The following is a 15157-nucleotide window of genomic DNA, read 5'->3' on the forward strand; positions in this document are numbered from 1 at the left end:
ATCTGTGCATTTCTGTTCCCAGATGGCGTTACTTTTTGCTGTAGTTTCGTTTGCACCATCATGGTGACTTGCACGCTTGCAGCAGTGATGTAGTGATGAGCGATACCGTGATTTTTCAATCACAATACAAATTGATAATGTGAAGTTTTCATATCACTAATTTTAAACTGTCAGTAGCTCGTGGCACCCGTAACGTGTTGTGATGTGATTTCACATTCATTGCTGTATTGAAATTGTGAACAAGGATCATACACAAACTGTGAAATCACATTTGCACTTCTACCAAGTAACAGTTGTTACTCATGAACATTAGATATCAGTGAATAAACCACAGTTCATGAAATATCGCTTCACTAGCTTGCAATTTTGGTGTTCGTAGTCACAATTTAGAAGAAGCATGTGGTATATTGCAGAATTTCTGCTATATAATTTAGCATGTGATAGTTGCTTTCAAGTTGTGGTGGTAGATGACCCATGTTAGTAACATGGAGAAAAAAGACAGAAAATGTATTTCGGTAGAAGAAAAGATGGCAATTCTGCAACGTGTAGATTGGTATGCCGGAAAACATGCGCAAATAGCAAAAGATCTTGGACTCTCCATGTCCACTTTGAACACGATAGTAAAACAGGTCAAGTATTGAACTCAATGCAAAGCAATCTGCCGCTATGTCAAAAAAACAAAAATATATCCAGACACTGACATACAATGAACTGGATAAACTTGTGGTGGAGTGGTTTGTTTCTACGAGAGCGTCGGTTATTCCAGTTGATGGTACTATACTCCGAGCGAAAGCCCTTGAATTTGCTGCGAAGTTGGGGATTAATGGTTTTACTGCGTCAAATAGATGGATTGATCGTTTCAAGACTCGTCACAATATTGTGTATAACCAAGTGTGTGAAGAAAGTAATAGTGTTGCAGGGGAAACTGTAAACCGCTGGAAACATGAACTAAAGACTATTATTCAGGACTACGAACTGAAAAATATTTTCAACATTGATGAAATTGTGCTCTTTTATAACATTCTGCAGAGTAAAACATTGTGTTTTAAAGAAGAGAAGTATCATGGTGGAAAACTCAGCAAGCAGAGGGTAAATGCTTTGCTCATGGTCAATGCTGATGAATCAGAAAAATTACCTCCACTGGTAATTGCTAAATTTAAAAAGCTAAGGTGTTTTAAGAACATGAAAAATCTACCTACCAAGTATGATGCCAACAGCACAGCATGGATGACCAGCAGCATCTTCACATCCACTATGCATGCTCTGGAGCTAAAATGGGGGCAAATCATCACAAAATACTACTACTGCTAGACAAATGTCTTGCACACCCTGAAGATCTGCAGCTCAGAAACATTATATTAGTGTTCTTTCCCCCTAATTGTACAAGTGAGCCCATTAGATCTGGGCATCATCTATCCATTTAAATGGAAATATAGAAAAACGATTGTTGAAAAAGCTGGGATGATAATGGTATGGACCTAAAACAAATTACCATATCAGTCCTTGATGCCATGCATTATGTGGCCAAAGCATGGTTGCATGTTACTCCTGAAACCACATCCAACTGTTTCCGGAAGGCAGGAGTTACGTTTGTGAAAGAGGAGGAAGAAGAAGATATGTCAGAGCCCAACAACTGGTATGTGATGGATGAGTCTTTCTCATTTCAAGACTATGTTGATGTTGATGCTGGTGTGATCACATCAATGGTACCAAGTGTAGAAGACATCCTTTCCAACCACCTTGGTGAAGAAGAGGAAGAAGACTGTGATCAAGAACCTACCATCCCTACTAGTAAAGAAGCAATATAAGATATCTCTGTTTTGAGGTGGTATATTGCAAGTGCATCAGGAGATGATGGGGCATTTAATGCCTTATGTTGATGCTGGTGTGATCACATCAATGGTACCAAGTGTAGAATACATCCTTTCCAACCACCTTGGTGAAGAAGAAGACTGTGATCAAGAACCTACCATCCCTAATAGTAAAGAAGCAATGGATATCTCTGTTTTGAGGTGGTATATTGCAAGTGCATCAGGAGATGGAGCATTTAATGTCTTATACACTGTGGAGAGGCAGGTGGAACTTATAAGAGTGCAGAAAAAGCAAAAACAATCAACAATTATAGATTTTTTTTTTAAATAGATAAATGTAAGTAATTGTAAATTCATTTATTTTCAGCTATTAAATTTTGTAATCTAGTATGTAGAGTCACATACTAGCAGTAAGTCATCTTTAGCCATTTTTTAATGTTTTTTACATTTCTTGCTATTTACACTTTTTTCCATTAGTCCACAGGAAAGTGTAAAAACTAAAAGAATATAACGATGTAATCTATGTGAAGAATATCTTTATTCTTCACTTTTCATGCCACCTTTATGATCTTTCATTCCTTTTACAGTCTTCCTTCCTCAATTTCTAAGTTTTGTTTCAACAGCCTTCAGAAAATTTTGCCACCTTATTGATATTTATTTTCTATGTTTTTAGCAATGTCTTCCCATGACTTTTGTTTATCTACTTTCACAGTGCATCGCTTTCTTACATTTTTTGCTGTATTCTTTTAATATATGGATCTGTGAGTTAGTTTAGAAACAACATAGTTAGGAGATGACAGGATCATATTGAAAATGAAGATATTAGCAAGGAACTTGAAATTGTTCATCATCATCAAATTCCTGTCATGTACCATCAAGCGGGGTGTACAGGATATGATAGTACTATATGAAAAAAATTACATCATTACTAACTTCCTATCTAGAATTTTCCTCCAAATCAGTCTGTTACTTGTAGAGACTCCAACATTATCAGATCTTATATTTCTATCGGCTAAGGCACTTTGTACCATATCAATCCACCTATATCTTGGTCTTCTTCTGGGTCGTTTTGCTGCCAACCTGGCAAAGAACACTTGTTTTGCTAATCTTTCTACACCCATTCTGTTTAAGTGACCATACCACCTGAGATTAGCTCTGCTAACGCATTCCTGGATGCTGACAATGTCAAGTTCTTTCCTAATATCCTCGTTTTTAATATGATATTGCCATTGATGCCATCTGTTCACGCCTATAATCTTTCTCAGCACTCTGATATCTGCAGTCTCTAGCCTTTGGTCAAGTGTTTTACTTCTGACCCAGTTCTCAGATACACAAGTTAAAATTGGTTTGAACACTGTCTTGTATACAGCTAATTTAGTGTTCCGACTAATTTCTCTCTTATTCCATGTGAATTTATTCAATTGACTTCCCACCATACCAGCTTTGCTGATTCTGTTGTCTATTTCCATATTTAATTTACCATCTTCACTAAAAATCGTGCTTAAGTAGCTAAAATGTTTTACTTGTTCCACAGGTTCTCCATTCATAACACAGTTGACATTTTCAATGATTCTGCCTATTTTCATTGTCTTTGTTTTTTTATTGCTGACCTTCATACCATATCTATTACAACAGCTATTCAATTTAGTCAGGGAATCTTGCAGACTTGTAGTGGATTTATTTAGAAGTATAATATCATCCACATAAAGCAAAGAGCTGACATTAACATCTCCAATTTTGATATCATGTTTAATACCACTTTCCTTCATAATGTGATCCACATAGATAATGCATAACAGAGGGGATAATGTACATCCTTGTCTTACACCAGATTCAACATTAAACCATCTTCCTATACTTCCTTCAATTCTAACTGCTGACTTACAACTCAAATAAAGACTAAGTATTGCTTGATATAATGCCCCATTGACACCATATAACTGTAGCATATTGAATAGCTTCTCTCTTGGCACCTTGTCATATGACTTTTCCAAATCGACAAACTTAAATACAGATCTCTGTTATATTCAGCTTTCTCGACTATTTGTCGTAAAGTGAAGATCTGATCCTGACTGCCTCTATTTGGCCTGAATCCAGCTCTTTCTTCACCAAGCTTTTCTTCCACAATTCTTTTCAACCGTTTCTCAAGTATACTTGCATAGATCTTGCCAGGAACACTCAGTAGGAAAATACCTCAGTAATTCTTGAAATTGTTAGAATTTAAAAATATGTGGGCATTTCTAATCTAAGGAAGTATGGTCATTAAACAAAATGAGAGAGAAAAGTTAGCAATTGGCATCATTGTAAATGATTGGCATTAATCACCTAGCAAAATAGGTGATTGATGCCAAGATGGCAGGAAAAAGATAAAGAAGGGGACACCAAGATCTAAGATAACTGGCACAGTCAGAAATGCCCTTGAAGACAGAAATATAAGATCTAAAAATATTGGAATTCTGATTCATGATAATCTGGAAGAAACTACTGGCATGAAATTAGTAATAACATGATTAATCAAACAGTACTGTCACAATATCCTATACACCTCTTGAAGGTACATATCAGGAAAAGTGTCCCTGCAGTCAGCCTAGTGGCTTTGTGCTTTGCAACCATATGCCTGGGGAAGGAGTGTTCTAAGTTCGATTCCCGTTGACGATGTGAGGAGCTTTAGGATCTTCCTCAGCCATAGCCAAGTTAGCCGGACTTGGGCGTGGACAGCAGGGTTTTTCCCGCAGTTTATCTGGGGTTTCTCATCCCGCAAGCAGGCAAACCGGTCGTGGACAAACGGATTACAGTCAGGAATATTGACCCAGCCATAGGCCTGATTCTTCAGCTATGCCGGTTAAGAAACCTGGATAAAATTTGGGGGGGACTTAGATGGTGCCGTATATTCCCGTAAAGGGAACTTACGCTGTACCATCACACGGAAATTAATTAATTAATTAGGAAAAGTGATATTAATGATGAGATGACACATCTGTGATGGCAGATACTAGAGAAGATCTGTATGGTTTTTTTCTGTCAGTTATAGGGAAAACAAGGATGTTGGGCCTAATTTAAACATCAGTAAAACAAAACTGATGACTTCTGGCATTATTTTGGTTTGAGTGATATAATTTGAATGAATTTATGATTTAGGGAGATAAAAATAGAGGTGGTTAAAAGTCATTATTTACTGTTAGATCCTGAATGGAGAGCTTTACAAGTAAATTCTTTATTCAGGTTTTAACATGATAAATACTACTAATTAAGGAGATATCTGCACATCAGCTAATAATGTATATTACGAAATTCTGAGAAAAATTATAAGTAGTAATCCGGAATAATCACTTATAATCTGTACAAGTCGAGCGTTGTGATGGAGGCTATACCTACGCGGAAAATGATGTCAGAACGGCTACCTGGAATAATGTAACCTAACAGATTAGGGAGAGTGCAGAATCACCCAAGGGACATGAACGATGGAATTCGTGGGTAAAAACCACATCGAATAGAGGGCGCCCGAAAAGGGTGAATAAAAGATGAAGCATGACATTTTACGGGGCTTTTTCTTCTTCGGTTCCTGGATTCGAGTTTTAGGAGGATTGTTGGAGGATTCGTCAGAGAGCGGTGAGTCGACTACGGTGATGATGTACAGCGGGTTCTTTTCTTGAGAATGCTTGAAGATTTCCAAGCAGAGCTGATCGTGATATGATGGCCTATGCGGAATCGAGCCTTAGCAGAATGTCCCATTGGAGAAAGTTTCCTGCGGAGCGATAGACAGCATGCCATAGTCGGAAACGATTAAAAGAAAAGCACAATGCATCGCCAGGCGCTAAGACGGCTGATGAAAATACAGTAAGGTAATCCAGATCTACATGAGATGGTGGCATGAAATCTGAAAGGATCCGGTAATGTAAACATTTTCATTCTATGTTAAAAATCGCTTAGAAGAATAGGAAATTTGTGTATACTGTAAACTAAAGGACACTAGTATAGAACTTTTAAGTGAGAATTTGATTGAATTAATTAAAACCCTGTGGAACAAACAAGAATTGTTGATAGGCAGTATTTTGATTGCGAATGGCTAGGCTTCCTTAATGAAATTTAGAATTAAGATAGTTATTGATAGAGTATTAATGAAAGTGTTTAATGCGTGTTCTGTGAATAACTTGTGAAAGGAATTATATCCTAGTAGTATTATGCTTACACTTAATCTTATCCTTTCGTAATTGAAGGATTTAGCACACTCAGATTCATTGTGATTTAGTATGAACCTTAACTTAGAGTGAATTTTGATCCATTGAGTATTTGAATTTTCGTAACTGTAAATGTCATGTTTTTCCAATAAACATGTTTCATACCTTATACCTTAGTTTATGCCTGATTATGAATTCAAACCACCACTTATGAAATAGAACCTTCTGGCGGGAAGGAATTTAGATATAATTGCTTAAGTGAGTCACGACTGCTAACTGAATCTGCACAGTGCTAGCGTGAGATTAATTATTGTGTGTATCCCTTTTGAATTTAGAATTATTTCCTTGAACAAAAGTCTCCTATGTTATAGGATGTTGGCTGGCGCAACATAATAAAAATTTTGCCAATATCCAAAGAGGAGATAAATCTGAATTAATATTTTAAGGGCACGACAGTAGATTAGAAGGAGGGCTATTTAGAGGTAGTAAAGGGTAAAATATAGACGTAAACAGAAACGTAACAATGGCGCAGCTGACAGAATGTGATCAGGGCCCTAGAATTAAGTTGACACATCCTTAATCACTATAAGTTGGTTTTTGATGTCGTATCAGGCAATCAGGCATTTATTAGAATAATCAGAATTTAAGAAAATTATATTGTGTTGAATTGTAAGATGAATGCAGATATGTCCCTACCTACAAGCTCAGAGTTTTTTAGAATGATTAATCCCCAACAGGTATTCCCTCAGTTTTTGGGTGATGAATCTGATGACGTGATTGCATTTTTCGAGTACATTGAGGAAGTGAGAAGGACTGGTCAGTGGAGTGAATTCCAGCTGCTCATTCTGCTATGCAGCAAGCTAGTTGGAAAGGCTAAAACCTATTTTTTCTCCTCACCAGTTCTGGAGGAAACCCGGAGTTATGTTAAATTTAAAGAAGTCCTTATTTCACAGTTCTCAAGGGTAAAGAACGTTGGACCAAATCTGTGGAAGCGCCAAAGAAGGGTACAGAAGGACAAAGAAAGTGTGTCTGATTACCATAACAGGCTGTTGGATCTTGCCAACACACTAAGTGTTTCGAACAAAGACAGGCACCATCTAAAGTGGGCCGTCTTCCAGCAATTTAGGGCAGGATTGAAACAAGAACTTAAGGATGCAGCATACGGAAAGGATATATCAAACTTAGAGGAATGTTATAATGCAGTAAAACAGAGGGAGCAACTGCTCGGAGACATTTGTCCCGCAGGCAGTCTTGGGTCTGTCAATGTGATCAAAGAAGAAAGAGAGCATTAAAGAGCAGGACACTGAAAGGAAACATCCAGAAAGGACGAAGAGGAAGTGAAGAAACTAGACCTGAGACAGTTTACCAAATTGCTGATAACTGTCAAAATTTTAGCGAGGTTCGCTCATTGATAAAGCAAGAAGTGGAGAAACTGCAGCAGCCCATCATGGTACGTCTAGATTCTGTGCTCAGTCAATTGACAACAGCCTCTATGACAACCCACAAAAACACCTCATTACAAGAGCAGAAAATCGATGACGTAGTTCACAGGGAGTCAGAAAGAATGCAGAGACCAATATTTGACAAGATGGACTCTATGATGCAAAAATTGATGGAGTTGACTGCCAAATACAATAGCAACTCTCCTTTGTCCTCAGACAGAGATAATGCTAGGGGCTATAACCGACAGGGCCCTAGATGCTATCGCTGCAACATGTTAGGACATTTAGCCCATAACTGTGTCAACAGACAAGGCTATTCAAAGGGAAATTCCCATTCAGAAGACAAGTCACATGTTTGTAGCAAGCAAGAGAAAGGAAAAGAGAAAATTCAGAAACACGACACTGAATTAACGTTTGAAGGTAGGATTTGCGAAAAAAACTTCACGGGATTGATTGACACGGGTTCACAGACTTCTATAATCTCCGAGAACTATTTCAGAGAGATAGAGCCATATGTAAAGGGTAGGATTAAACATTTAAGAAGGCCGATTAAACTTTTGGGAATATCCTCCACTTACCCAGGCTACGAAGTCGGTGAGACTAAGAATGCACTTGCCCGAATTTAATATGCACGTGTGCCACGATTTTATAATTTTGCCTAGAAACTCACTTTCTCATTTAAGATTAATCTTGGGGAGTGACTTCTTATTGAAATACAATTTCTCCTGTGATTACTCAAAAGGGGAAGTCTGCTTTCAAGGGAAGAATAGAGATACAGAGGTTGGAAAAGGATCATTAGTTCAAGGTAAAGAAAGTGTCCATGAGTGTCGGAAAATCCACAGAAAGAAAGGGCATAAACCAAATGGGGAAGATGTAGAGCTTACTAACCAAATCAGCTCCGAAATGAATGAGCTTTCCACGTCAGAAACCTCATCGAGTCCTATCTTAATTAAAGAAAAGGGAGAAGGCATACAATCAGAAAGAGGGAGTACAATCAGAGATGAGGGGGAAGCAAACAAAGATACTCTAAAGATAAATTATGCTGGTGTTAAGCGGAATGTATTTTCATCCTACAAGAAGTCGATTCCCAGCACAAAACTCGAAAAGGACTAGGTGAGCATAAGCTGGTGGTTGAAGGAAGTGTAAATTTACCAGATTGGGGGGGTGAAAAGTTTTTTTTTTGTTGTGTATCTAGACATGAACTCGAAGTTGAATTTTAAGGCACAGGCAAAATGGAAGGATCATCCCCAGAGAATTGAGGGAAAAGCAATTCTCTGGGGATTGTTTTTTTTTTATAAGGGATGCTTAAAGAAAAAATTTATCTTGGAAAAATTTTTTTCTTGTAATGGGAGACTTTTGCTAGATCCTGAATGGAGAGCTTTACAAGTAAATTCTTTATTCAGGTTTTAACATGATAAATACTACTAATTAAGGAGATATCTGCACATCAGCTAATAATTATGAAGTATTATTTTATGTTATGTAATAATGTGTAGTCCATGTGTGCCATATAGTGAGAGTTATTTCTGTATAACTAAAATGAGAAGCAGAGAATTTTGTGTCAAAATAGTAAGAATTGTGTAAGGGAATTGTTAAGTTATTTGTAATTCCCATTAAGCTGTCTAGTACATTACGAAATTCTGAGAAAAATTATAAGTAGTAATCCGGAATAATTGCTTATAATCTGTACAAGTCGAGCGTTGTGATGGAGGCTATACCTACGTGGAAAATGACGTCAGAACGGCTACCTGGAATAATGTAACCTAACAGATTAGGGAGAGTGTAGGATCACCCAAGATCACCCTTAATATTTTAAGGGCACGACAGTAGATTAGAAGGAGGGCTATTTAGAGGTAGTCAAAGGTAAAATATAGACGTAAACAGAAACATAACATTACTGAGTTCAGAATAAGAAATGATGGTTAATGTCTTGAAGTTGAAATTATCAGAAAGACAGCTATGAGCAAAAAGATGTTAAACTTAAAAAAAAAATTATGAAAGATAGGGATGTTAGTAAGGCCACAAAGTTCAAACTGCTAAAGCATAGTATTTTCAGTGGGTGATGATGAATGTTAAAGTTGGATCACGAAGAAGCATTCCACTTGCTTCTTCTCAGGGTATGAGAAGAAGCAAGAAGAATGAATCAATTCATTTGAATTATGGTTGTGGAACTATTAAGAATCCCAGTGACTGCAAGAATGAATAATAAATTTTAGACAATATAAAAGCAGAATGTTTCCTGAAGCAATGATTACTAAAAATAGAAGTTAATGCACTTTAGATTATGCAAGCAGATGAATCACTGGAAAAGGCAACTATGTTGGGGATGATTCAGAGTATGAGAAGAAGAGGAAGACAGTGAAAGAGGTGGAAGGACAATATAAAGGAGCTCATCAACATGAATTTACAACAATTTACAAGAGACTGTGTGAGCTGAACAGCAAATGTTTGCAAGATAACTAAAAGTCATGACTATAACAACAATAAATAAACCAACAGAACATTAATGTGAGAAAAAAGAAACTAAAGGGGGTAAACTAAACAGTATATATAACTTAGCATATCTGAAATCTGATTAATGGACAGTTCATCCTGTCTGCATAGTGTATTATGGCTGTGAACTGTGTGTGCATGCGTACTCTTCTGCCTGGTCTGACTGTCTTTATGGGAAGAAAAACCCTGCCCGTGCAGTACGTGACTGGCTAACTCAGCTTCAGTTGAAAAGTACTAATAAAGATACTTTGCAGAACCAGATATTCACTTTACGACAAATAGTTGAAAAGTCATGGGAATATGAAGATCTGTATTTCAGTTTTCTAGATCTGGAAAAAGCATATGACAAGGTGCCAAGAGAGAAGTTATTCAAAACGCTACAGTTATATGGTGTCAGTGGATCATTATATCAAGTAATACTTAGTCTTTATTTGAGTTGTAAGTCAGCAGTTAGAATTGAAGGAAGTACAGGGAGATTGTTTAATGTTAAATCTGGTGTCAGACAAGAATATACATTATCACCTCTGTTATTCATTATTTATATGGATTACATTATGAAGGAAAGTGGTATTAAACCTGATATCAAATTTGGAGATGTTAATGTCAGCTCCTTGCTTTATGCAGATGTGTTATACTTCTAAATAAATCTGCTACAAATAGGTCTGCAAGATTCCCTGACTAAATTGAATAACTGTTGTGATAGATATGGTATGAAGGTCAGCAATAACAAGACAAATATAATGAAAATAGGCAGAAGCAATGAAAATATCAGCTGCATTGTGAATGGAGAACCTATAGAACAAGTAAAACATTTCCGCTAATGTTTTACTTAGCTGGAATGCTAAGTAAAACATTATTAGTGAAGATGGTAAATAAAATATAGAAATAGACAATGGAATCAACGCTGGTATGGTAGGAAGTCAACTGAATAAATTTATATGGAATAAGAGAGAAATTTGTCAAAACACTAAATTAGCTGTATACAAGACAGCGTTCAAACCAATTTTAACTTATGGATCTGAGAGCTGGGTCAGAAGTAAAACACTTGACCAAAGGCTAGAGACTGCAGATATGAGAGTCCTGAGAAAGATTAGGGGCGTGAACAGATGGCATCAATGGCAATATCATATTAAAATCGAAGATATTAGGAAAGAACTTGACATTGTCAGCATCCAGGAATGCGTTAGCAGAGCTAATCTCAGGTGGAATGGTCACTTAAACAGAATGGGTGAGGAAAGATTAGCCAAACAAGTGTTCTCTGCGGTGAGCAGGAAAAAGACCCAGAGGAAGACCAAGATATAAGTGGATTGATACGATAAAAAGTGCCTTAGAAGATAGATATATAAATATAAGATCTGACAATGTTGTAGCTTTGACAGGTAACAGATTGATTTGGCAGAAAATTGTAGGAAGTTAGTAATGATGTAAATTTTTCATGTAGTACTATCATATCCTGTACACCCCTTGAGGTTAAATGTCAGGAATTTGCTGATGATGATGTATCCTATACAAGAATAGTGAGCTACAGAGGCTCTTGAGAGCTTTCTTTGAGATTACTTATTTTGCTGTCAATAAAAATTTAAAAATACAAGAAATGTTAACCATTTTATATGGATGTGGAAAAGTTCTCCTGTGTGGAAACCTTTTTTTTTTTTTTATCAGATAAAATAGACAAACCACTCAGAAAATGCTTGCAGTTTACAGAAAAATATACATTGACACCAATAGCAATATGCTGGTTTAATAAGATGGTACTGTACTTGCATATATTAGCCTTATGGCTGTTATATCATCATACACTAATTATAATAATTAAAGATGTCAACTAAATAGTATATTTTGCCAGGCTGGAAATATATACTATTTAGTTGACATCTCTAATTTAGTTATGGAGTACAAATTTTTAATGACAAATAGTCATTTCATGTCTTTTGGAGCTTCATGAATAACCATGGAAAACTGATTGTTGATTTCTAAAAAACATCAAATGATATATAACACCACTAAATGTTGAAAGCTTAACTAAGAATATACATCAACCACAAGGCATTGTAAATTTAAATATATACTAATATGAAAGAATTATGCTTGGTATGACCAACTTCTTCTGCAGAGCAGGAACAGGACATAAAAAGTAAATAACCTATACCTGAAATGCTCAGACGACGATTTATTACTCTATGCCTATTACTCATGAAATCAGATAAAAATCAGATTTTTTATTCAGACATTTCATTAAAATAGACTCGTGGCAAATGAGATAAGCTGAATATATGCTATCAGTTTCCAAAACTCCAATTTCTAAATGAAGTTTTGTGTATATGAGTATTTACCATTCCTGGTCCATGTAAAAATGTTGCGCTTATTGAAGAGAGCACATACATAAAATACATATTCTGCAAGAGAATTGTTCAGTTTGAGAATTTAAATAGGAAGATATCATTTTCGATATTACCTAAATTAAGTGTAATATACAGTGTATGAACACGGTAAAATCTTGCAGAATGTGGCCAAATGAGGAGCATCTATACAATAAAAATATTAATTGTGGATAATCCACACCCACATACACAGAAAGCAATGTATGCTAGTATCATCTGATGTAGTTCACATGCAATAAAAAGTCATTCTATATTTTAGCCCATTTATTAGGGATAAGCAAAATGATTAACACTTACTTTTATTTCAGATGGTAATGGAAACCAGTGTACAGTAGGAAGAATTTCCTGAATATGAAGACTCCAATCTCTTTTTTCCAGATCAGGAGACAAATGGTGATGGAAGAACATAAGAAAAAAATGATCTAGATATTCCCTGTTATCTTGATCTCTAAATGCACTGGGGAAAAAAAAAGTTCAAAAGAGGATATAAGAATCTCAATAACTTAAGTTAAGTAACATTTCACCAACAGTAAAGGAGTTTCGTTAAACTATATTTTGTAATTCAATTTAAAATCTAATGCCAATAGTAAAGAATTATTACAGTATAGCTTAATTTTAAAAAATACTAACATAATCAGATTTAAATGTAATAATATTACAGAATCATCTAATATCAATATAAGGAAAGGTCTGTGTTTATGGAGAGGGAAGAAAATGCCAGCAATACTTTCATCAGGAAATTTATGTATAATCAAGTTGATATATAGACACACATTTTTATGTAAGTTATGTTACATTTATGCAAGTCAAGCTCTTAAGCTACTTAGGCTTCAAATATGTAAAATAGTGAACTATTAAGATGTCAACCTGAATATATAATCTATATAAATAATAAATACATGTATATAAATCTTCTTCTTCTTTGGCACTACAGACCCATGTAGGGCCTTGGCCTCCCATTTCTGGGTTTCATAACTAACTATGAGGTGGGGTTGTTACCCGATGCTCAACCATGTGTAATTGTCTATGAGGCATTGTGTTCTTAAGACGAGTTTGCCTGCTTTGCAGGAGGAAAAACCCCAGATAAACTGGGGAGAAAAACCCTGCAGTCCACGCCAAAGAAAGCTAACTTGGCTATGTCTGAGAAAGATCCTTAGCTCCTCATGTCAGTGACGAGAATCGAACGCAGGACACGCCTTTCCCAGGCATATGGTTGCAGAGCGCATAACCACTCAGCTAACCGTGCAGATACATGTATATAAATACAAACAAATAAATACATGTATATCATAGTTGTGCATGCAATCCCAGATCAAGTCAATTTATAAGCTTTTGTTTACCTTGTGTAAACAAAAGCATGAAAGGTGCGGTAGCATTGAAGGGCACAATTATTACCAAGAAGAGGCTGGGCCCGATATCAGAGATGGAGAGATTGTTGTCTCACTGGATCGATGATCTGACACAGAAGTGAATACCATTAAGTTTACTGATTATCCAGGAGAAAGCTATGTCCTTATATAAGGATTTAAAAGAGTAGACCGGCATCATGGATACACAGAGAGTACATTTAAAGCTAGTGCTGGATCGTTTGGACAAGTCAAGAAGCGTACAAATCTGCACAAATCAAAATCACTGGTAAAGGCAGCAAGTGCAGATACAGACACAGCAAATCGATTTCCCCAAACTTCTGGCAGAAATAATTGAGGAGAGAGAATATTTGCCTGAGCAAATATTTTAATGTCGATGAAACGCCTCTGTTTTGGAAGAAGATGCCAACATAGATATTTATTGCAAAAGAGGAAAAATCTATGCCTGGATTCAAGGTGGCAAAAAATCGGATCACTGTTATGATCGGCAGCAACAATTCAGGGGGCTTAAACCGCTTAAAGTGTACCATTTCCAGAGACCGCATACCTTTAAGAACATTGATGTGCGTATGTTGCCCATAATCTGGAAATCCAACACCAAGGCTTGGGTTACACGTGCGCTGTTTGGAGACTGGTTCAATATCCACTTCATTCACCAGGTGAAGGAATATTTTGCTGAGAAAGGAATCCCATTTAAAGTGCTTCTCCTTCTGAACAATGTCCCCAGTCACCCAGAAGGGTTGGATAACTTCATCCTGACATAAAAGTTGTTTACCTCACTATTGCAACCTATGGATCAAGACATTATTGTGACATTTAAAGCCTACTATTTTCGGTGTGTTTTCCCAAGCAATCAAGGCCACTGATAGTGGTAAGGGCATTACTCTACGTGATTTCTGGAAGAACTATAATATCCTTAATGCTATCAAAAACATCGGCGTAGCTTGGGATGAAATCTCTGCCCAGAAAAACTCTGCTCATTCATGGAAGGAGAACAAATAATGACTGATACGGGTGCTGAGTTGACACAAGAATTACAGCAGGCGACGGAGACATATGTGCAACTGGCACAGCAATTAAAGCTGGAAGTGGATAATGGTGACATTAACGAGCTTCTTCTGAGTCAAGATGAAGATCTAACAAATGATGACCTTATTCAGTTGGAGGCATTCTAAAATTCCGAAGAAAATACTAAGCCGATTGAACTGCCAGACAAAGAAATTTACAATGAAGGGACTAGCCAAGGTTTTTAACTTGATAGAAATGCTGTTAGCAAAATTAGAATCGATGGATCCAAACACTAAGTGGTTCAAAAATGTTAGCCACCATATCTATTCCAATATGTCTGTCTATGAGGCATGTGACCACACAATCTACTCTAGACATGTTTGTGAGATGCCGTTCACAACAAAGTCAAGATGACAACTCAGATGATCCCGACTACCCTCAGCCTTCAACATGAAAGAGGTAAAACTTCCCACAGAA

At 36.5% G+C, this 15157-nt stretch overlaps 1 protein-coding gene across 1 annotated transcript in view; it reads right to left on the reverse strand.

Moving 5' to 3' along the window:
- The window catches only part of LOC150104772 (protein inturned-like), a 369111-nt gene that overhangs the window by 254352 nt on the left and 99602 nt on the right, over positions 1–15157 (reverse strand). The window contains exon 9 of the mRNA XM_090395627.1: positions 12603–12762. Coding sequence (XP_090251753.1) covers positions 12603–12762 — 160 coding nt within the window. The remainder of the gene's footprint in view (positions 1–12602; positions 12763–15157) is intronic.

This window comes from Typopeltis vanoorti, chromosome 7 (genome assembly GCF_054136105.1).
Source record: "Typopeltis vanoorti isolate ZY-2024b chromosome 7, IOZ_Tvanoo_1.0, whole genome shotgun sequence".
NCBI classification, from domain to species: Eukaryota; Metazoa; Arthropoda; class Arachnida; order Uropygi; family Thelyphonidae; genus Typopeltis; species Typopeltis vanoorti.